This window comes from Drosophila subobscura, chromosome A (assembly GCF_008121235.1).
Source record: "Drosophila subobscura isolate 14011-0131.10 chromosome A, UCBerk_Dsub_1.0, whole genome shotgun sequence".
Taxonomy (NCBI): domain Eukaryota; kingdom Metazoa; phylum Arthropoda; class Insecta; order Diptera; family Drosophilidae; genus Drosophila; species Drosophila subobscura.
In genome coordinates, this window is record NC_048530.1 from 9,250,012 (window position 1) to 9,273,660 (window position 23,649).

The 23,649-nt window shown below is 46.2% G+C and overlaps 3 protein-coding genes across 7 annotated transcripts in view; 1 reads left to right on the plus strand and 2 right to left on the minus strand.

Annotated features, from left to right (window-relative positions):
- The window catches only part of LOC117903701 (unconventional myosin-XV), a 39,098-nt gene extending 26,692 nt beyond the window's left edge, over positions 1-12,406 (plus strand). For 2 of the 4 annotated variants that reach the window (XM_034816040.1, XM_034816039.1), the window contains 4 exons: positions 8,457-8,998; positions 9,066-9,303; positions 10,489-11,631; positions 11,693-12,406. In XM_034816040.1, coding sequence (XP_034671931.1) covers positions 8,457-8,998; positions 9,066-9,303; positions 10,489-11,631; positions 11,693-11,860 — 2,091 coding nt within the window. In that variant the 3' untranslated portion in view covers positions 11,861-12,406. Of the gene's footprint in view, positions 1-1,462; positions 2,719-8,456; positions 8,999-9,065; positions 9,304-10,488; positions 11,632-11,692 lie in introns of those variants that run through there. The other 2 variants (XM_034816042.1, XM_034816041.1) reach the window with 2 other exon arrangements.
- Positions 12,407-12,568: 162 nt separating this feature from the next.
- On the minus strand, positions 12,569-15,186 carry LOC117903703 (teneurin-1). Its single transcript, XM_034816048.1, has 8 exons — positions 15,111-15,186; positions 14,585-14,733; positions 14,372-14,510; positions 14,149-14,307; positions 13,877-14,068; positions 13,745-13,805; positions 13,542-13,672; positions 12,569-13,475 (listed from the first exon to the last, which is right to left on the minus strand). Exons 2-8 carry the CDS (start codon positions 14,729-14,731, stop codon positions 12,586-12,588), a joined length of 1,719 nt encoding a protein of 572 aa, XP_034671939.1. The 5' UTR covers positions 14,732-14,733; positions 15,111-15,186; the 3' UTR covers positions 12,569-12,585.
- Positions 15,187-15,595: 409 nt separating this feature from the next.
- Positions 15,596-23,649, minus strand: part of LOC117903508 — an 80,776-nt gene continuing 72,722 nt past the window's right edge. For both annotated transcript variants that reach the window (XM_034815592.1, XM_034815591.1), the window contains 3 exons: positions 22,856-22,967; positions 17,178-17,254; positions 15,596-17,120 (listed from right to left, as the gene is read on the minus strand). In XM_034815592.1, coding sequence (XP_034671483.1) covers positions 16,600-17,120; positions 17,178-17,254; positions 22,856-22,967 — 710 coding nt within the window. In that variant the 3' untranslated portion in view covers positions 15,596-16,599. The remainder of the gene's footprint in view (positions 17,121-17,177; positions 17,255-22,855; positions 22,968-23,649) is intronic.

A 23,649-nucleotide genomic window follows, 5' to 3' on the forward strand; every position in this document is an offset into this window, starting at 1 on the left:
GGAGCGAAATGGTCAGTCAAATCGCTTCTGTTCGTCTTGACCAGTCTTCCCTGTTTTCAGTTGTTACAAATGTGCGGTAACGGCATCACGCAGAGCACCAGCTCCAGCTCCAGCTCCAGCGCCAGCTCCGCCTTTGACTCTGAATTCGTGTAACTTGCTGTATTGCATTCGTCGTAGTCGTAGTCATAGTCGTTGTCGTTGTCGCATTCGCAATAGCAGCCGCCTTCGTCTTACACTTCTTAATGCTGACCAAGTTTTTTTTTCCGTGCTTTCGTGCTTCTGTGCTCCGGTATGCCGAGCTCCGCAGTGCTGTGCTGTGAATGAAATGTTTTTCTTTGGCTAACTTCAAACAAAGCCAAGTGTGCCCAATAAAGGCTAATGCCAAGAGCGGGGATCGATTGACCCACAAAATGTAAAAAATATGTGACAAATCGAACCGATTGCCGCAAAACGGACTGGAGTGGGGAGTTTCTGTCATAGCAGTTCAATCTTAAATAGTTTGGGGGAAAATCACTTTCTATATGTTCCTAAATCAAAGTAAATAACGGGCATTCCGTATATCCATTTCAAGGCAGACAAATATCACAGCTCATAAATGAAAGATTATGTCACAGTTTATTAGCCTGAATATATTAGATTCCCATTAGGTGTGCCTATTTGTTCGATCAGTGTGGGTGCCATCTCATAACTCAACATTGATTTGAATCGAATTATATGGCCATATTTCGAACTGCTTCCTGCGAAGACAGAGTGAGACGGAACGTGACGGAGGCCACCACGTTTGCGACCGTCCATCGAGTGGAAAGACAAACTGCACACAGAAATGGCAAATTAAAATAAATTGAAGCAAAAAGCGTAAAAAACATGCACACAAATAAATGGCTCTGAAAACGCGGCGTGATAGGCAATAAGACAGCGAAACATACAAACATATGCAGCACGCATTTAACTGCATTGCCAATTTCCACACATCGACAGCCAGCCAGCGAAAACCCACAGAAAGTCACACACACAGAACGTGGCACATGCCCGCCCGTACCCGTACCCGTACTTGTACCCGGACGGGTATGAATCCACTCCAATCCATTCGACTCCACTCCACTCCCGTCCAGTCTGTTGTTGCTCGCTTTTCGCTTTTTGGTTTTTGCTTTTTTTCTTTCGGTTTTTCATTTTTCATTTATCGTTTTGCGTTTTTCGTTTCGTTTCGTTTCGTTTTTCCTCGAATTGTTGGCTTCGACGGTATGTTCAAACAATATTTAAACATTCATTATGGTCGTGTAGTTTGGTCAGTTTGCTTGGACTGCTGCCACTGCCGCTGCCGCTGAAACTGAAGCTGCAACTGAAGCTGCAACTGAAGCTGCCACTGAAGCCGCAACCAAGGCAAAAGCTAAAGCTGAGGCAGTTCATTAAAATGCAATAACAACTTTCACTGGCACGCGCTCCGAAGGAACTTGGGCCGGGCATGGATTAAGCGACTGGGTGACTTCCACCCAGACCCAGATCTAGACCCACATCGAGACATAGCCATCGGTATAACGGTTACGGCAGTCCAGAGAGTGCGGCATGTCGCAGAGCGGGAGCAGCACCAGAAAGTCCTGTGGGGACAAAGCGACGGTCCAGCTGCCGTCCGGTGGCAGTGTTCCGCACAAGTTCAGCAGCATCGTTAACAAAGTGGAGTCACTGATCAGCAAGATGCACCACGACAAGGTGAATAGCTTCAAACTGCTGCAGCAAGGATGCCAGGATGCCACGAAGGAGACGGTGCAGGGACAGGAACAGAGAAAGAGACAAAATCAGGAGAAGGATTTGGAAATGGATGTGGATTTGCATCAGAAACAAAATCAGAACCAAGATCAGGAACAGAAATGCAAATGCGCCTCCCTCGACTCGCTAAACAACCTCACGGACGGGGAGAGCTGCGAGGAGCACGAAATACTCTACACCGACTCAGACGATGCGGAAATAGCCCACATAACGGGCATCACCTCCGCCCAGGTGCACCACCAGCTTCAGCATCAGAATCCACAGCAGCAGTTGCAACGCCGCAGCGATCTTGGCCAGCTGACAAACGAGAGCATCCGACATTTGAACGAGCAGTGCTGCGCCTCAATGCGCCTCGATATGTGCGGCAACGGATCCGGCTCCGAGCTGGGCATGGATAACGACAACGCCTGGAGCGTCGAGGAGGACATCGTGTACAAATGCTGCGCAAGCGCCACCTCCGCAGCAACTGCCACCGCCACTGCCACCCTAACCTCCAGCTCCACCTGCGCCTCTGTCTCGAATGCCGCCGCCGCTGGCCTGTGCGAGCAGTGCTGCTTCGAAGAGCAGCTCAGCTATAAGCTGCAGCCTCACCAAAGAGACGACAACAACAACGAGGAGCAGGACATGCAGATGCAGATGCAGATGGGGTTGGGGTTGGGGCTGGGAGGAAATGCGAATGTGGATGACATGTGCCTGCCCATGGCTCTTGCACTGGGAAACTCTTCCAATAGCTCCACTGGTGTTGCTCTCGGTGGTCCCGCTTCCCAGCCAGCTTGTGGCGCGGCTCCAGGAACGTCCTCGAGCTCGTCCGTGATAGGCAGCAAAACGAGGCGGGTGAGCAATGCGAGCAATGGATCGGTGAGCCGCATGGAAACCATTCTCGAGGAGCCCTCGGAATCAAAGATATCCGTCAAGGAGATCCTTGCCCGGTTCGAGACGATGAACTCCAATGAGGTAAACAACCATCTATGACGACTTCACACTCTCTTTCTCATTCCCATCAGGAGATAATTATTTCTAGGAACTCCATTCGATTGCTCTTCTCTGTTTAGGGATTACACTCAAGCTTCAGTTTCTTAGATCCTTTTCTCGCAACACGTACAGAAGATGACAAAGAGCTCGCAGAGAGAGCACGGTGCCAAATGGCGTTGAGTCGACACATAATTACATTACAAACGAGGATTTTACATTTTACATTTTTTCTAATCAACATCTACATCACTTCTCACGCCAATACACTCTTTTAATTCGACCCCCTAGCGAATTTTTTGAATTTCAGTATTTTTTTCAGTATTTTGCGAGTGCTGAAATCAGAAATATTCTGGCAGTTGGTTAACCTATTTTAGCTCAGGCGTCTCTCCATAGATTAATGAGGTTATTAATTTAAGGTATTAAACGACACCGAATGAATGCAGCTATACATAAAAAATAGAGAACACAATACACAATTTTTATAAGACTTTTCCCGAGTTTTTAAAGCCCACATTTTGTTAGAAATACGTACGTCACAAAAATCAACATATTTGCATTTGGAAATATTTCCCAGACGGTACGCTAAAACCACAAAGTGTGTGGGTTGACTTTTTAGCTGCATCAATCAGCTTTTCAGATAAACAAAGTTCTTTACAACCACATGTAAGATACTGAAGTTATGTGAAAAAACAAACCGCGACCTCTGAATAATACCAGACTTTAAAAACTCTTCAAAACAAGTTCTGCCATAGGAAAAAACCACAATTCATTAAATAAAAAGTTGAGTGCCCGATATCTAACAGGAAAATTCGGTTTGGTTCCTTGAGGAAGCAAAAACTTCGATTTTGTCGAGCATTATTTTTACAACAAAAACAAATGAAGAAAATGGGTGGCACAGCACACAGAAACAGTTTTTAAAGTACAAATTTCGAAAAAACTACCTCACAAAAATCCAAACTTTTGCATTTGAAAGCTTAATATTTTTCAAACGGTAAGCTAATACCACAAAGTTCTTGGGTTCTCGGGATTTAACCATACATTGTCTGCATTTTCTGAGTCTCTTAATGCACCGTTTTCCCCATTATTTGCCCAAAATATAATTTAGATTTAGCGCAAAAGAGATTTCTTTTTATATTTATTATATTTATTCATTAAATGGTTGAGGGACGACTGGTGTGCTCTAGTCAATTACACTGGGGACAATACAATAATAGTTTAAGCTGAATTCTTTGGTGAACTCTCCCATTCGATAGGAGAAGATGGCATCGCATGGTGGGTTCGATGACCGACCGACCACCTGGCAATTGTGTTCGCTCCACTGCATTGGCCTGGCTCTGCGATCTACGATCTACGATCTTCAATCTGCGTTTCTCGGACAAAATCTATAAAAAAACGAGAAGGGACGTATGAGACGCTTCTTACGCGTCACAACTTTTATACCCGGCACTCAGTAATACATCTGCACCTTAGCGGTGTTTTGTCAAATTTTACATTTTTTCTTCATCTGTCATCTACATCTACAGCGCTTCTCACACCAACACGCTCCTTTAGCTCGCCCCCCTTCCCTAGAACCCGCGGACCCGCGGCAGAGGCAGAGGCCGAAGCAGAGTGTGAATGACAGAATGAGAAAAAAAACAACAAAAGCTGCGGGACAGGGTGGGTTTAGCCACTGCAAATAAATTTCTTCGTTGTGGCTATAATAATGATCCAATCGGATCCCAATTTGGTAATCTGATAGATATGGTCATTCCCTACGGAATGGCGTTTTAGTTTTTTTTTATCTTCAAAATTGTAGATTTGGGAGGTTTTCGCCTTTTTGCGGGAGCGAAAGGGGGCGGGGCTCATTTTTGAAATACACATGTAACAGTGTGAGCATACAGAAGTATGGATGCAAAATTTGGTGGCTCTAGCTCTAATAGTCTCTGAGTACTAGGCGCACATCAGGACGGACAGACGGACAGACAGACATGGCTCTATCGACTCGGCTATGGATGCTGATCAAGAATATATATACTTTATGGGGTCGGAAACGTTTCCTTCTGTGCGTTACATACAACCGTTATTCGCACAAATACAATATACCCTATTTACTCTTCGAGTACCGGGTATAAAGAGCGAACATGGATCGTCCAAAGACGAAAGACGATAAGTTCTGATGGCTGCTGATATAATTGGAAATGGGGATGGTGGGGATGGGGATGTTAACCCACAAAGATGCAAACAAGAGAGAACACTGAGAACTTCGTCGAGAGATGAGCTCTAAAAGTGTAACTGTAATTTGATTTCAATAATTTAATTACACAACTTGCGAGTGTGCTTTTGCTTGTTGCTTGGTGTTTGTGTTTTGAGTTAGTATTTTTCTTTTTTTTTGCCGGCCTCTGCTTTGGCCTCTTGGCCCATGATAAATTACTTTAATTTCTTTTGGCTCTCACTGCGGCCGTGGCTGCATTGGTGTCTAACAGTCCAACAGATGGCCATGGCCAGTGAGCTGCATGGATGGATGGTTGGATGGTTGGATGGTTGGATGTATGGATGGATGGATGGATGGATGGATGGATGGATGGATGGATGGATGGATGGTGGCCATGTTAGCCAGAGCGCATTTATTTCGAATTTTAATTAGCTCGAGAGAAAAATTCATACGAAATAACACAAAGCCGAAAAGAAAGTTTTAGCGGTCACTTAGAAATGATACTCCAAATTCAACTCTTGATGCTATCATGTATGTACGTATGTATGTACAGACATGTATGTAAATGTGTGTATGAATTTACGTTGTCTATATTCGTGATCAATGCTCATTGCCCAAGTACTAACTCCAGCTGAAACTGGATCGTCTGGACTCTCGAGTCTTGAGTCTAAAGTCCGATGGAGGCCATCTGACCTAGTTGCGTCCCCCCGGTTCGAAAAGCCATGCCCCATATAGCATTTTTGTACTAGCCATCAGATTTGGCTCACGACAACTCGCTCGGACTTGCGCTAGTTTGTTGTACTGGACTGTGCTGTGTGCCTGTGGCTGCCTATTGCTGTGCCTGAGCCCACCCGCCAGTTGGCATATCTAATCTGAAACCGCCATGCCCTGGGATACTTGTCTGAGGCACTCACATTCAATTGTTTAGAATGGTTGTTGGAATATTGACCATGACTATCATTATCCGTTTGCCATTTTTCCATTTGGTTGTGCCTAAAATTGTCTAACTAGAATGAAAACCGAATACTTCTAATTGCGGTGACTGGTTCGTTCAGTCCGTTTTGTGACAGCGAAGTTAAGACGCTGATTCGAGCCTGACCCACCGAATCGGCGAGGGAGTCATTTCTCTACTGATTCATTGAACTTTGCATTGGAAACTGCACATGTCTGCACCCTTGAACTGACCTGGTGGAAAATAGCTGGCCTGATACTCGGAATTGATTGTTTTACCCTTTTGAAATTAGTCATTTGCATAATTCCGCCTATCCTAAAAGAGGCACTCCGCTGTTTTCCTTGATCTGGTGCCTCTGGCTTATCTCTGATGTGTGGTGGTTGCTCAACTTTTATTGTGGATGAGCAACACCGTTCACTCGCAACAGCCATCTTGCGGAAATCTTATTCATACCCAAGTAATAATTCACAATTGAAACAACTTTACAATGTGGTGGCTGCCAATGTCTCCTTCCTGCTATCAATGACTGTAAAACACAGGGACCGTAAATAATTATTATTATTCTTTTTTTTTTTTTTTTGAAAAAATCATCCTTTTAAAGTAGCCGCACAGAAGAATTAAATGGAGCAATAGACTGCTCTAAGGATAAACTATGATTATGCTAAAACTTAAACCAAATTATCATTGAATGATTTTTAAAATATAGCTTATAATGATTACGGTCCCTGGCAAAACATAAACAAAATGCCGGAGCTTCTTCAAATTTGGACGAAAATCCGCCAATAAATGTTTTTTGACAGCAGCACTATTACCCTATCAATTCAGAGGCTGGAAATTCAAAATGTCACGGACGTATTGAACAGCCCTCGTTCATCCTATTGGCAAATATTTCAATTTAGATACATGTCAATCAGGACCGGCTAATACTGTTTGCTATTATTTGAGTAGAAACAATGATTGAATAGTGACTGAAGAGTGGCAGCAGCAGCTGCAGACAGTGGGCACTTCTCTTTTATTTATTTTTGCTACTGCCACGAGTGCGACTTTAGTCATTACACGTTCACACAATACAAATAATAATAATATTAGTTGAACAATAAATATACGACTATGTGCATGTGCGTATACTTATGAGATATTTCTTCACTGCACTATGGGTAAAACGCCCGTTTTTTTGGCATTAATACAAAAAAAAAAGCTAGAGCTCTACAAATTGGCACGAATGTTTTTTAGACTAAAGTAGAATTTCGGAAAAAAATGTAGTCATTTGGAACCCGCCTACCTCTCGTCGCCATTCGAACTGGACCCATTTACGTCGTATTAATTATAAAAAAGGTATTCAAAAGATTAATTATGATAAAAGATCCTTTGAAACATTTAAGAACTTTAAAAAAATATATTTGATTGACTAATTGAATGATTGTTTGGTTAAAAGTTATTTGATTGGAATCTCTCCAACGTACAATTGCATTTCGCTTAGTACTTGTTTAACTAAGCAAAAAATTTGATAATTTTCGTTTGAATTTTAATAGTTTCATCTTTAGTTAGTCTGTTTTTGTCAATACTCTTTAAATTTCAACATATTATTGCGTCTGACTTTGTGACCCGCACTTTCTCACAAGTGAACGCATCTCAAAATCAGCCGACTTTGAAAGCTCGCAGAAAATGTATGGTACTCCGTAAAAATCTTCTAAGCCCAGTTTTATTCTATCTTGATATTCAGGAATCAGAAAATTTAAGTCGCACTCAAATATTTTACCAATAACAAATTACATTAATGCCAAAAATTCGGGCTTTTTACCCATAGTGCACTGTGGGATTTTGTGCATATGAAACTTAAGAAACAGGATAGGTGGCAGGTGGAAGCTGACAGTTACAGCATTAATGTACGTGTACATGTACATGTACTTACATACATACATATGTGCATACTTTTCATTAAAACTGTGTGTTTGCTGTGCTGTGGTCTGACTTCAGCTCGAGTGCCCGAAGGGGGTGGCCCCCGCCGGATCCTGATTGACTTCGCACGATCACCGCCGGAGCTGAAACCAGCCTGACAATGGCATATGGCTCTCTCGCATGTGCCAGGCTGTGGGTGCAAATATTGAAGACGTGCAAGAAAAGAAAGCAATTGCAGCAAATAAATAAAATCAAGAAACGGTGAAAAAGCGCAAAAACTTTCGTTGCCCAAAACTCGGTGTCGAAACGTTGGTGGTGCCAGAGACAGAGCCAGCGGCAGCGCCAGCGCCAAAACTCCGCCCTCGGCAGTTGTTGGTCTGGTATCTGCAACATATGGGAGCATAAATCATCGGGCACGTCTCCCCGTCAACTCCCCACTCTCCACTGTTCGGTGGCCAATGGCAACCGGTCTGGCGGGGCGACTGGTTGCGCGGAGCTGCCCAAAAAGTGGCCAACAACTTTCACATGGCATTGACATGGCTGGCGCTGCATTCGCATTCGCTGCAAGTCAATTAGTGAATTGCGAACGATGCGCTCTCTCGACTTCTTGGGGCATTTGGAGGGTAGGTCTGTTTGGACAGAAACTAACCGTAGCTATCCGCTCTGCTCTACTTGCAGTCACAGTCTAAGGCATCGACGCTTTCGTCGGGAGCTCGAGCCGCCGCCCAGATCCTCAATGTTCCGCTGGAGCGCATGGAAACTCGCCAGGCGCATGCACAGCGCAACGAGCACGGCAACTTGAATGGGAACGAGGGGGAGAAGCAGCAGCAGCACCAGCAGCACCAGCAACACCAGCAATCGGAGCTGCAGCACCACCTGCAGCAGCAGCATTTGGAGGATGCCTTCGAGGAGCAGCAACTGGCGGCTGAGCAGCATCATCAAGGACAGCAACAACAGCAGCAGCAGCGGTTTATGAAGCAGCAAAGCTACCTGCACTCGACCCGCAAGCCGAATGCAGGCCAACAGTCCTCCTCCCTCACCAATGGCCAGTCCCACCAGTCACCCGATCAGCTTCTACAGCAGCAGCAGCAGCAGCAGCAGTCGATGACACACCACGACCTGGAAGCCAACTACTTGACGGAGGATACCAACGGCGGCACCCCGCTCTCGGTCACAAAATACTCGCTGCTCCAATTCGCCATGCAGCACTTCCGCAACGAGTAAGCTCGAGGGCTGCACAGTTCCAGGTTCCATGTAATTTTATAATGCCTATTTTTCTTTTTCCAGCCAACTGCGGGATGCCGATCGACACCTGGAACGACACCAGTCCCAGGCGGCAGCCAACCGCTCGTATGCTGAGCTGGTCAAGTGGCAGGGCCATGCCATCCGCCTGCCGCTCCTCCGACTGCCCAACGACCTGGCCCCCCTCGCCCTGGAATGCTTCGACTGCGTCCTCCGCTACTGCGGCGACATTCCACTAGATCCCGAGCTCACCGAGGTCAAGTGTGTCTACACGGTGCTAATGGTAAGCTCATCAAATGTTTCCTGTTATTGTTATATTTGATTAACCCTCGAACTTAGCATTTCATCAATTTCCAAAAAAGTATTCATTATTTATGCGTATGCTGAGACCATTTTGAAGGGCCATCAATGCACGTGCATGTCAAAATCAGTTAGTCACAAGTTTGGGATTGAAGCTGGAGACTTGAACTTGGCCACAGTTGATTATGATCATTTCCAAACATATCTATGTACATACATATGTAAATATGTACAGGCCCGCTCGCTAATATTTACGAAATTAGATGTGTAACAGTTTATTGTATCTTTGTAACTCTAGAGGTAAAGTTAAGGGCCCATTTTTGTTGCATCCAGACCTCTGTGATGTCCCACTAATACAAGTGTTTTACTACATTTTACCCCGCCCCCTTCCGCTTCAACAAATGGCGAAAATCTCTCAAATCCACAATTTTGAAGAAAAGAGAAAACTAAAAACGCCATTCTGTAGGGAATGACCACATCTATCAGATCACCAAATTGTTCAGTGAAACGTTACTAATGTTCAGCACAACACTTCACCAAGGTTCAAGTTACAAATTATCTACCAATCAATATACCAATAACAATCGCGACGCAGACACAATAATATGTTGTACTTTGTAAAGGATTGCACTATTGAAATTTTAAATAAAATATCCAATTTATTGCTTAGGTAAACAAGTACTAAATGCAATCGCACGTTGGAGCGTTGGATTACAACCAATCAATCAATCAATTAAATTTATTAAACTAGTTCGCATGGCGGGCGTCAGGAAGGCGTGGTCTAAAAGACTTAATTTTACTTCTACTTCAGTCTAACAAGCATTCGTGCGAATTTGTAGAAGTTTAGTTTTGTGTTTAGGATTAATGACAATTTGGGCTTTTTGGGCTCTTGGGCTGTGGATTTAAGCAAAAAGGTATACAAAGATGTATTGAGATGAGGACTCGGCACCCGAATGGAGCATTTCAATGTAATAGTATGGGTAGGAACCAGTCAAGTCGTAGATAAATGGGGAATATATAGGAAAGGATATATATTCCGCATGATACCTTCTTCAGGTTATTTGAGTCCTATTTACCCCATGTACTAACCAAGTCTAACTGTCTTTCCGGCTTTTTATTGCATTTAAAATGAAATTTTTCATTGAGTCTCCCTGCCTTTCCCTTGCAGCATTGTCACAAATACCTGGCCCTGAGAGACGAGGTGTACTGTCAGTTGATGAAGCAGACCACGGCCAACCGATCACCTTGCCCGGACAGCTCGCAGCGCGCTTGGCGCCTGCTGAGCATTCTGGCCGCCTACTTTGGCTGCTCAGATGCCTTGCGGCCGTACCTGATGGAGCACCTGACGTCGGCCGCCTCGGACCGCCGTCGTTCCTGCCACGGCACGGCGGCCGTCTGCCTCACCAACCTGCGGAAGACGGCGCGCTGCGGCGGCCGCAAGAACGTGCCAAGCGTGGAGGAGGTGACGGCCGTGTCTGCCGGGCGCTCGGCCAGGCGACAGATCTACAGGTTGCCGGGGGGCGCTGAGCGGGTGGTGAACACGCGCTGCTCCACGGTGGTAGCTGATGTCATAGCCGAGCTGTGCTCCCTGCTGGGCGTCGAGTCGGAGGCCGAGCAGCAGGAGTTCTCGTTGTACTGCATCGTGCAGGGCGACGCGTTCACCATGCCCTTGGCCGCCGACGAGTACATACTGGACGTGACGACGGAGCTGCTCAAGTCCGGTCAGCCCTTCTACCTAATCTTCTGCCGCTCCGTGTGGCACTTTGCCCTCAAGCGCGAGCCGGCGCCCATGCCGCTGTATGTGGAGGTTCTCTTCAACCAGGTGGCCCCCGACTACTTGGAGGGCCTGCTGCTGGAGCTGCCCGGCAACGGGGTGCCCATGCCAGAGATGGTGCGTGACATGGCCAGGATCGCGGCGCTGCTGCACCGCGCCGCCGACCTCAGTCATGTGCCGGCCATGAAGGAGATCAAGTTTCTCCTGCCCAAGCCGGCGCTTGGCATACGCGAGATACGGCCCGCGCAGTGGGTCGGCCTGGTGCAGTCCGCCTGGCCGCAGGTGGCCGGCCTGAGTCCGAGCCAGGTGAAGGCCCAGTTCCTCAATGTGCTGGCCGCCTGGCCGCTCTTCGGCAGCAGCTTCTTTGCGGTGAAGCGCATCTGGGCCGAGGAAGGGCCGCACGTGGAAGACAACCACAGCCCCATGTGGCGCGACCTAATCCTCGCCCTCAATCGGCGTGGAGTGCTCTTCCTCGACCCCAACACGCACGAGACTCTGCAGCACTGGAGCTTCATGGAGGTGATATCCACGCGCAAGGTGAGCCCCACCCCGCACTTCTAAAAACGCAGTTGATTATCAATTCTCTACTTTCGACCAGGTGCGCTCGGAGGATGGAGCCCTCTTCTTGGACATGAAGGTCGGCAATCTCATGCAGCAGCGCGTGATTCGCGTCCAGACGGAGCAGGCGCATGAGATATCGCGCCTGGTGCGCCAGTACATCACCATGGCCCAGATCAGTCAGCGGGACAAACGGGAGCTCAATTAGGGAGGGCCAATCGAGAAGCGAGAACTATTGTTTAACAATTTTTCTACCATTTTGGATACAGAATTTTTACAGAATTAATCGCCTCTCTATTGGATGTTTTCCGCATAAATTACAATATTTTTTTTTTCGTTTTGTAAGTTTTATAAAATATATTTATATGCATACACAAGCCCATATACAAGATATGTACATACATACATGCAAGATACATATGTATATACATATGTACATACTTGCATATATACATAAACGCATTTAAATTTGTTCACGTGCGAGTGTGTATATGCTTATGTATTGCTGGTCCTTTAGTTTTCTTTGCTTTCCAACTCCCCACAACTTGGTGGCTCTTGAATGGCCATATACATATGTATGTAACCATCACCACCCCCACCCCCACAACCTTTTCCCCCATCCCAGGCTTTAGGCAAGCCAAGTGCAATGCGTGGGCAGCATTCGAATGCTCTGACACACAGATTTGTATATTTTTCAAATTTGCAAAATAATAATTTTATATTTTATTTTTTTTAATTGGCTAGGGCGAAAGCTTAAGTAAATTAAATTATCAAAAGTAAAAATATGTTCGTAAGTCTACCATATACATACATACGTATCTATGTACATATGTGTGTGTACATAAACATACATACGTAAAAGTTATCTTCCACACCAACAATCATAAATAAATAAATAGGAAAAAGGAGGAATTAATTATTATTGGAAATGAATTAGATTATATTTGGTAGGAATTGATCGCTGTCGTCCTCTTCGTCTTCGTCTTCGTCTTTCTCGTCCTCGTTTTCCTCATCATCATCCTCCTCGTACTCGGCATCCTCCTCGTCATCGTCATCATCATCGTCGTCATCCTCGCCGGGCGCTGGCCCATCCTTGCTGCTAATAGAGGTGGTGGTCACGCCTTTTGGTGTCGCTGGTACAGCTGGCGCCGGCGTTTTCTTTTTCTGCTCATGGCCAGCGAAGTCTGTGGGAGATTCTGTGGGGCCAGGCACAAGAGAGGGAACTGCCCCACTTGTTGCATTACTCTTCGCTCCAGCCATTGCTTTTGCTGCTGTCGCTGTTGTTGTCGTGGCGGCATGCCCCATTGCTGTTGCCCCATCAGGGAGCGAAGCAGCAACGCTTAATGCTTCATAAGTCGTATTGTGATTGCCAGGGACAGAGCCAGCACCAGCTTCAGCAAACGTGGCCATCGTTGACGTTGTGGCCGTCGTGGACGTCGTGAGTGTCGTCTCCGTCGTCCTTGTCGTGGCGATGCTCGGCGGTGCGGTGCCTGGTGTCAGCGTTGTTGGTGCGGGCACAGCCTTTAGCAACTTTTTCACCTGCACACCTTCATCAGGCACTCCTGCGTCCACGCAGTCCACGCCCACGTCCACGTCAGTATCCACACAGCGCACATCGTCCAGCTCCAGCCCAAGCTCTAGGGGCGGTGGTGTAATGAGCTGTGGCGCCAAAGAGGTTAGCAAAAAGTCATCGCGTGTCTCGCAGTTCCTTCCGGAGTACCCCTGCCGACACAGACACCGAAAGCCGCCGTCCTCGCGGCTCACCGACACGCATTTGCCCTCGTTCTCGCACGTCCCCGGGTTCTCCGTGCAGTAGCTCAGCTCTGTGGGGAATGGAACGTTTGGTTATTACTGTAGGACCAGCCTCGCCTCGGGTTGCAGGCACTCACTTTCATCGCACAGCATGCCGCCCCAGCCGGGGTGGCAGTTGCACTCCCAGGGCGCCTCGCAGTCCCCGTTCGCGCACCCTGGGTAGGGGAAGCACTTGTCGCACTGGCTGCCCGTCCAGCCCACCTTGCAGCTGAATGAAGAGTGATGAATGTGAATGTGAATGTGTATGCAGAGGGACAGGCTGCCTCGAGCTCTTACTTACCGACACTCGCCAGGCTTGCGGCAGTAGCCGTGCTGCGTGCTGCAGTCAGAGGCGCACAGAGCTGCAGAGAGGGGATACGGGAGAGGAGAGTCAACAGGTATCGCAGGGCACGGACGCGCTCGAGGAACTTACGCGTCTGGCAGAGCAGGCCCGTATAGCCGGGCAGGCAGAGGCATTCCAGCGGCTTGTTGCAGGTCCCGTGCTGACAGCCTGGCATGGTGGCGCACTCGGTGCAAGTGCGTCCCGCGTACCCGATGCGGCAGCGGCACTCTCCGGGTGCCTCGCAATACCCGCGGGTGCTGTGACACCCACTCCGACAGCTGGCTGCAGGACGCAGAAGGAATGTGAGAGAGCGAGAGATAACTTCTGATTCCGAGAGCTCTCAGAGATGCGATTCTACTTACGTTCTGTGCAGAAGAGTCCAGCCCATCCGGGCTTGCAGATGCACTCGAAGGGCTTGGTGCAGTCACCGTGCTGGCACCCGGGCAGCGGAATGCACGTTTCGCACATCTCCCCACTGTATCCGATGCGGCACCGGCACTCGCCTGGCCGTTGGCAGTACCCTGCAATGGTGGGATCCATATGTATGTACGTATACATATTGGTATGTTGGTAATAGTTTCTTACCATTCATTGGATCACAGCCCCGCCGGCACATGGGCACCTGGCAGAGGTCGCCCTGCCATCCGGGCAGACACGTGAAGTCTCCTTCCTCGTCGCACACGTAGTGGGCGTTGGCTTTAAGCTTATGAGGCTTCTCGCACGCCTGCCGCAAGAATCAATTGCTGCGGATTAGTCGCTTCACTCCCGAATAGTGAGTGGGGGGACAATTACACTTACGCGTTGTTTCCATAGCGGAATTTTGGAGCCGCTGCTCTGGCGAACCTCGAAGTTTCGCCGGAGTGCCCCTCCGTCTTCTATGCTGAGTGTGGCTATTATTGTTGTCAGCAGAAGCGTCGCCTGCCCCCCTAAATTGCATGGCAACATGCCTGGTCGGTGGAAAATAACTTTTAGCTCATCATTTACATATGACACTAATGTGTTGTATTTTTTTTTTTATCGGAGACAGACTTTTTAGTCGAATAATGCTCATCTCTTTCAATTTTCTTTGCACTTTTCAGGTGAGAACACACAACGGTTGTGGGGGAAATATAGAGAGAGTAAGAGCTGGTTATGTTACAATGTTCCAATACGCCAAATAGAGAGAGAGAGAGAGAGCGAGAGAGAGAGAGAGACAGAGAGAGGGGTCATCAGCCCAAGACGCTTCAAAAAGTGATGGGTTGATGACGGAGCAGAGCACATAATATTGTTAACTGAGCAAATCTTCTGTAAGATCAATCGAGAAATAATGTAGAATTGTCTTTACTTTGGAACTGCGGAACGGTTGAGCTGGATCTACTCAGACAGGTGCGTGCTTGTACTTGCACTCGGTCAAACTTGGTCTGCGCTTGCTTAGAGACTAATCAACGACTGCGCTGTGTTCCCTCTTCTGGCCTTCACCGAGAACTCGAGGCCGTCTCTGAGTATTTCAAATGGAGAAATTTAAAAACCGGCCTGCGACGTCACTCACGCCTGTCTCATACTCGTAGATAATTGGGTCAAGCGGTAATACCGAATCAGCTGGTCCGCCCAGTTCCGTCCCGTCCCGTCCCGTCCCGTCGCGTACCGTCGCGAATGCGCACTGCGTCAGTAAAGGTAAACAGCCGCCAAACAAGTTGTGCCAAGTTGGGAACTTTCTTGCCCAATACCAGCAGAAAGAGAGAGAGAGAGAGAAAGACAATGAGATATATGTACATGTGGATATGGAAAGAGACAAAAGAGCGATGAGTTCTGTTAAAATTAATTATACTCGTTCTTTATTAAATGATTTCAGTATTAATTTAATTATAAGTAATTCTATGAAATATTTTCGACATCCGTATGCACCTAAAATCCATTTTACCGCTAAGGTCCAAAGTTTAATTCCGACTTCAGAATGTTTTCAAAGGGTAGTGGGCGGGGGAGGCACCCTCACCGCCTCTCTTGGCCATTATACATATTTATGTATGTCTGTGTCAGTGTCAGTGTCTGTGCCCGTTGTTGTGTGTACGAATGTATTGCATGATGCACGTGTGTACTTGATATGGATCGAATGCGGGTGCCACTATTCGCGTATGTCTGTTGGTATGTATGTATGTACATATGTATGTACGACTATGTATGCTCGTAGAAGATTGAATCAAAGTTCTAGACACTTCTAGCATTCCATTCCAAAGATCATTTCGTTTCTCCCATTTTACTTGTTATATAGTTTGTGATGAATTACGTCTACTATCTACCAATTTCCCAGCCAATACAAGATAGAGCATCGTGTCGTATCTCTACAAACTACTACAATATGAATGTATATTTCCACAATTCGAGTACGCTGATTCGGTCCTTTAAAATGATCAACTGAGAGCTGATACAATGCCGTTAAAATAACGCGTGATTTGACTTTCCACGATCTCAACTTGGTGTGGGCACAAAAAAAAAAGATTCTACTCGCTACTAATACCTCGCTACATGTATATTCCTCTTAATGAACTGACTTAGGGTTTAAAGTTAAAAGTTGTACATACATGAAAATGCTGTGATAGTGAGAGTGGTGAAATTAATTGGGATCGGCTAAGGCATCTAGACGTTTGCGACTGGTGGGGACTGTGGACTGGGGACTGTGTGTCCCTTGGCGCCTGTTTAGCGGCAGGTTTTGCCTTTGCTTTTGCTTTTTCTTTTGGGTTTCCTTTTCCGAAGCACCGTAACACACCATAACCTACATACACGTTCTCCATATTGACGTTGTGATTGAGACTACAATTTATATTAGAGGGGAGCGATTAGACGAAGATGAACTGCGCGTGGCTGCACTTCTTGGGGGGTCCGACGGTGAGGCGGAGCCACTTTCCGCGACACGACGGCGCCGGCAATGCGCTCCAGCGCATCGTGCGGCCAGCGAGACCCTCGCCGCGGCAGTGAAAGCTCGGCGTGGGCGCCGGTGGCAGCGTGGCCGGTCTGGCGCTCTTTTTTGGACTGCCCCACGCACGGTCGCGGTACGATAGGATATTTGCCTGGCGGGGGTGCCCCCTCTCGTAGTTCTCATTGCTACCTGGATCGATCAAATTCTGGGCATTTTCCACCTCCATTTCCCCCTCCTCGTGGTTGTTTTTGTCGTCGTCGTAATTACTGTTGCTGCTGTTATCCTCGCTCTCCCCCCCACTGGAGCCGTCCTCCTCATTGTAGGGCCCAGTGGTCGTGGATGCAGCAGTGGGGATCGCAGACCTGGCTGCAGTAGTGCTGGAGCCGCCTGCGCCATCCTGGATGAGGGCCTCGAGATCGCAGTGCACAGTTATTCGCTCACCTGGAGGATTGATAGAACTTCTGAGTTTTTGCTTCCCCCAAATGGTCACCCACTTACCCTCCAGCATCAGGTTGTAGGGCGGCAACTTGTGGCAAGCCTTCGACGCCTTGATAACCTCGAACTCCACGCAGTACCTGGAAGTGAACAGATTAAGATACATATGTATTTTTGGGCATGCCATCAATAGGAAGTTGTGGCCATCGATCTTGGCTGGAGCTAAGTACAAGTAGATGTACTTCAGTCACCCTTCTTGAAGACAAGGAGGATATTTGTATGCCAATGTAAGCTTATTCTAGCGACTATCCGATAGTAGAAGGCAACTAGTTCCACGATGTCGCACCGCAAATATGAAGCGCCGAGCTAATTCAGCAGAACGAGGTTAAAGAACTTGGGCACGCCCTTTATTACTGATATTTCAGAAATATCTACAATCTATCCCAGAAAGATATCAGGCTTCATATACGCAACATGAGGGATAACTGTTGACTTCATGTCTCACATTGTGGGAAGGGAAGATTCTTCTGCGGTATCACAACGGGCCGAAGCCGCCCTACGTGTGTCAGACTCATGTTGAGCGTGACGGCCGCTGTAATCTAACTTAAGTACATGTAATGTACCTTTCCATCCCTTTCTCTGGATGCACAATTCCCATTTCTGTGCATTCATCGCTCATTCCCCGCTCCACGTCCGCTTAATTATGCATGCCCTTCGGGTCCTTCGACTCATTAGAGGAAATCTTTGGTCTGCATTGAGATGCAAAATATTTTAATTACTGCATTTGTGCTTTCCGAACGACAGAGCTTGGGCGGTTGGCTTCGGACTTCAAGGGAACGAGTACTGTCAGTGGGCGGGAAAAGCGGATTGTCTGTTGAGCCTAACAAGTTTCGTTTCCGCTGCGCAGAGACCAGAAAAAAGTGTACAACCAAAAAAAACGTGGATGAACTTTGTGAGGAGCGCTGGAAGGCGACACTACTCATACACCCGGTACTCAGTCAGAATGTTTTCATTAATTTTACAGTTATATGTAAAAATGGATGTAGATGACATTGTAATTTTTTCGAGTTTTACAATTGTCATTTAACATTTTTTCTGCATATGTCATCTATATCTACATCATTTTGGTCAATCTAAATCTTCAGACAAGAATATGATCATACCCTAAACGTTTCCTTCTGTGTGCTACATTTTTCGACCACAAATGCAATATACCCCTTTAACTCGTCGTGTACCGGCTATAAAAATCCAGCAGAAACTGAAGTCTGCCCATTCATACACAAGTGCCAAGCTGCGTGACTTTACTTTTGTGTGTGTGGTTATGGTACGTGCATGTGTACGTGTACGTGCACGTGTGTGCTTTTGACAGCTGTCTAGGTGTTGATAACGGAAATTGCGTCGGAAATTTCAAAAGTGCCTGACATTTTTGATTTTAGCCTTCCTCTGCGTCCATCCTTACCGGAAAACCCTGACCACTTAGCCAGACAGAAAGTGATCCTGAGTGGGGAGTGACTCTAAGCTGAGGGTTCCCCTCTACGGCCTCTAAGGCCGGGCGTGATTGAATCAAATTAGCCAGACGACTGCCGAATGCACGGAAAATGAGAGTCGGCGTCGAACTCAAACCACAGGCTGCCAGGCATTTTCTCTCTTTCAGCGACGAATTACCATCCGGATATTACTCACACATTGAATTAATTATACCCGATACTCGAAGAGTAAATAGGGTATATTGTATTTGTCCACAAAATGAATATGTGTAACGCACAGAAGGAAGAGTTTCCGACACATCAATAGCCGAGTCGATTGAGCCATGTCTGTCTGTCCGTCCGTCCGTCTGTCCGTCTGTCCGTCTGTCCGTCTTGTTTGTCGGCTAGTTCTCAGAGACTATAAGAGCTAGAGCCACCAAATTTTGGCTCCAGACTGCTGTATGCTCACACTGAAACCAGTGTATTTCAAAAATGAGCCACGCCCCCTTTCCGCCTCCGCAAAAGGTCGGAAACCTCCCAAATCGACAATTTTGAAGATAAAAGAAAACTGAAAACGCCATTCCGTAGGGAATGACCATATCTATCAGATCACAATTGGGATCCGATTGGACCATTATTATAGCCAGAATGATTAATTTGCAGTAGCTAAACCCAGCAGCGCATCTTCTTCATCACCCCCCTTTTTACTGACAATTCCAGAGACCGATAATCAAAGTGCTAGACACAATAAATGTACATCCGATTTGCAAGTAGGAGAGCGAGTCATAATCCACCAACACCAAGAATCCAATTGTCTTTCCTATTCACTCATATAAGGAAAGAAGAACGAGAGAGCTCAGTCTTGTGTTGTTTTACAGTTACTTTGCTATCTCACTCTCACACGAAAACCAGAGAAAAGCAAAAAAGAAGAAACGGCGCATTATGATGGTTTCTGTATAACAAATCTTAAATGTAACTCCCTTTACAATTTCCGAGTCAAAAGTAGGAGAGCGAGCCAAAAGCCACCAACACCAAGAATCCAATTGTCTTTCCTATTCACTCATACAAGGCAAGAAGAACGCCAGAGTTCAGTCTCGCATTGTTTCGCCGTTACTATGCTCTCTCGCTCTCACACGAAAACCAGAAATAACCAAAAAGAAGAAACGGCGCATTATGATGGCTTCTGTATAACAAATCTTAAATGTAACTCTATTCACAATTTCCACATTTTTCTAAGCATTTTCCGAACGAGATCACGTGAAAGAAATCTTTTCCGGGACGATTTATTTCATTTTGATTCAAGCCTGCACTCCAGCAGCGCATCTTCTTCTTCTCTCCCCTTTTTACTGACAATTAGTCAAAAGCAAAGAGAGTTTCGGCTTGCACCAAATTCCAGAAACGGAAGGTCAAACTGCTCTATACAATAAATGTGCATTCGATTTGCAAGTAGGAGAGCCAGTCAAAAGCCACCAACAACAAGAATCCAATTGTCTTTCCCATTCACACACACAAAAAAAGAAGAACGAGAGAGCCCAGTCTTGTGTTGTTTTTACAGTTACTTTGCTATCTCACTCTCACACGAAAACCAGAGAAAACCAAAAAGAAGAAACGGCGCATTATGATGGTTTCTGTATAACAAATCTTAAATGTAACTCCCTTTACAATTTTCGAGTCAAAAGTAGGAGAGCGAGCCAAAAGCCACCAACACCAAGAATCCAATTGTCTTTCCTATTCACTCATACAAAGCAAAAAGAACGACAGAGCTCAGTCTCGCAATCTTTCGCCGTTACTTTGCTCTCTCGCTCTCAATGTTTTCTTATTCTTTCTCCTCTTCACTTCCTCATTAGTTAAATGTAAAGAGAGCGCAAATCCCATGCAAAAACGTAGATTCACCCTACACTGATCTGGTCTGGTCGGCTAGCTCAAAATCCCAGAGAGCAGTAGGCCCAAGTGCACGTCACAGTGTATGTGCATTAGATTTCAGAGTAGGGGAGCGCGGCCCAAGCCACCAACACCTACGCAGTTTACTTCTTTTGCAGCTTCCTCATCCCCACTCAGTAGTTAAAAATTTGTCAGCGCGTTCGGTCCGGTACGGATTCGGTCCGCGAAAAATCGAAAAAATCGGGCAAAATCGGGAAAATAAGGGAAAATTCGGGAAACTAAACGGGAAAAAGTATCGTGCAGTATGTGCAGTGTACAACAACAAGTGTGTGTTAGTGAAATCAATAAAAAATCAAGATCATTTGCGGAGGAGCACAGCAGCGAGGCTAGAAGCAGATCGTCGATGGAAATATGCGGCAATATGTGAAAGTGAAGTGTGTGTTAGTGAAGTGAAATAAAATGTGGTGCAATGGTTGAACACTTTGTGGACAAAAAATGCGAGATCATATGCGAAATATACGACAATATGTGAAAGTGAAGTGTGTGTTAGTGAAGTGCAGTGAAATATGGTGAAATGGTTGAACATTTTGTTGACAAAAAATGCGAGATCAATTGTGAAATATGTGAAAGTGAGTGTGTGTTAGTGAAATATGGTGAAATGGTTGAGCGTTTAATGGGCAAAAAATGCGAGATCAATTGCGGAGGAGCACAACAAGGCTAAAAGCAGATCGGCGTTGGAAATATGCGGCAATATGTGAAAGTGAAGTGTTAAATGTGTTTTTTTTTCGTACAAATGTATGTACATATGTACGTACATAGAGCTAAAATGTTCTAAATTTGCACCAAGGGCTTGCAATGTGTGTGTGTGAAAATGTGCCAAAAAAGGCGTGAAGTTGTCCCCTCCCTTTACCGTGCAGTCATATAAAAGCGCAAGAAAAAAGAAGAGGCGCAAAAAGCAAAGAGAAGAGCGAGTGTCAGCGCTCTCATTTCAAGTGTCCCCTAATAGGGTGAGGCAACCCAATTCGTGCAAGTCTGACTCTCTCTCGTTGAGTGTGTGCGTACGAACTTTCGTCCCAATGCCTCACCTTAAATTCATGTGCCCATCTGTGCTCTTATTAGAATCTCTCGCTCGATCCCGTTACATTTATTTCGTTTCGTTCGTTTCGTCGTATCGTCGCGCGGGTTACGTATGCATGTGTGTAAAGAGGACAATAAGTGCTTCACGGCACATGCGAAAAGAAGAAGCGCAATGAGGAAAAGAAGAATGTAAAAGGCATGTGAAAATTGATGTTTTATGTTTGCTTTACAGTTTATACTTTGTTTTCGCAAATGCTCGTATATTTTTCTCAGTGACGATCATTTTTTTCCTTTAGTTATTTTTGTTTTGTTTATTGCCGTACAATTCTCCTTACACTTGCACCTCTCGATAAGTGAGTGTGGGTGCACGCAAAGGCAGTTTTTCTCTCCTTGCATAATTTGTATACCCGGTACTCGAAGAGTGAATAGGGTACTTTGTATTTGTGCACAAAGTGGATAATACATATGTAACGAAGGACACGTTTCCGATCCCATAAAGTATATATATTCTTGATCAGCATCAATAGCCGCGTCGATTGAACCATGTCTGTCTGTCCGTCCGTCCGTATTGTTGAGCGCCTTGATCTCAGAGACCATAAAAGCTAGAGCCACTAAATGTTGCATCCAGCCTTCTGTATGCTCACACTGTTATAAGTGTATTTCAAAAATGAGCCCCGCCTCCTTAACAAAAAAAGCCATTCCGTAGGGAATGACCATATCTATCAGATCACCAAAATGGGATCCGATTGGATCATTATTATAGCCACAATGGAGAAATTAATTTTCAGTGGCCAAACCCACCCCGTCCCGCAGCATTCACACTCTGCTTCGCGCTGTTTATGGCCTCTGCCCCTGACACATCTCTGCCGCTGCCTCTGCCTCTGCCGCTGCCTCTGCCTCTGCCGCTGCCTCTGCCGCAACTCTGCAGTGTGTGTCTATAGGGGAGGGTGGCGAGCTAAAGGAGCGTGTTGGCGTGAGTAGTGTTGTTGATGTAGATGACAGATGAAGAAAAAATGTAAAATTTGACAAATAACCGCTAAAGTGCAGATGTAGTACTGAGTGCCGGGTATAAAAGTTGTGACGCGTAAGAAGCGTCTCACACGTCCCTTCTCGTTGGGTTTAGTTTTTAGCTGCATCAATGAGCTTTTCAGAATAGCAATATTCTTTACAACCAGATCTGAGATACTTAAGTTTTGTGAAAAAACAAACCGTTACCTCTGGAAAAGCATTTAACAAAACAAAACCGTTTTTAAAAATTCTTATCTTGGTAAATCGTGCAACGAGTGTCATTATATTGCGTTAGATATGGATACTCACTCATGGTCCCAATTCTGACGGTAGGTGCCCCGGTAGCCTGTTCGCAGATTGCGCCGGATGGAGCTGCTGTTGACATTGTGCGAGAGAGCATCGGGCAGGAGCAAGGCCATTTCTGGAAAGAGGCAGGAAAGAACTCTGCGTGAGTGAATGGAGCTGAATGCAGAGTGCAGGCTATTACTTAAACGACATTTCCCCATAGTAATCCAGTAGAAATCATTTTGCTTGCAGCCATACAAATGTATTTCCCCTACCCACACGAAGTATGCTCACACTCGCACACAAAGATTGAAACACAGCTAGTGGCTCGGGGGTATGGGAGACGTTCCAACTTAGTTTTCCTGTTTGTTTTGTTGGCTATCTTCCTCCTGGTTCCTTCGAGCCAAAACATACCATTAGCAAACGAATGTATATACAACGAAAAGCTTCCGACGCGTCACAACTTTAAACCCGGTACTCAGTCAGTATATCTGTACCTTATTGTTATACCCGGTACTCGAAGAGTAAATAGGGTATATTGTATTTGTGGGGAATAACGGTTGTATGTAACGCACAAAAGGAAACGTTTCCGACCCTATAAAATATATATATTCTTGATTAGCATCAATAGCCGAGTCGATTGAGCCATGTCTGTCTGTCCGTCCTTATGAGCGCCTGGATCTCCAACTCCAACAAGCTCTTTTAGCTCGCATGGCTCCCCTAGAGCCGCACATTGCACGAAGCAGTGTGTGGAATGAGAGAATGTGCAAAAACAAACAAAACGAGAAGGGACGTGTGAGACGCGTCTAACGCGTCAC

Bases quoted from the DNA above. Each gene is read 5' to 3' on its own strand.
- LOC117903703 (XM_034816048.1), bottom strand. From the start codon at position 14,731: ATGTTGCCATGCAATTTAGGGGGGCAGGCGACGCTTCTGCTGACAACA. The intron at 14,308-14,371 runs GTAAGAAACTAT...CCACCATTGCAG, and splicing joins GGGCTGTGATCCAATGAATG to GGTACTGCCAACGGCCAGGC. The intron at 14,069-14,148 runs GTAAGTAGAATC...TGCGTCCTGCAG, and splicing joins TGGACTCTTCTGCACAGAAC to CCAGCTGTCGGAGTGGGTGT.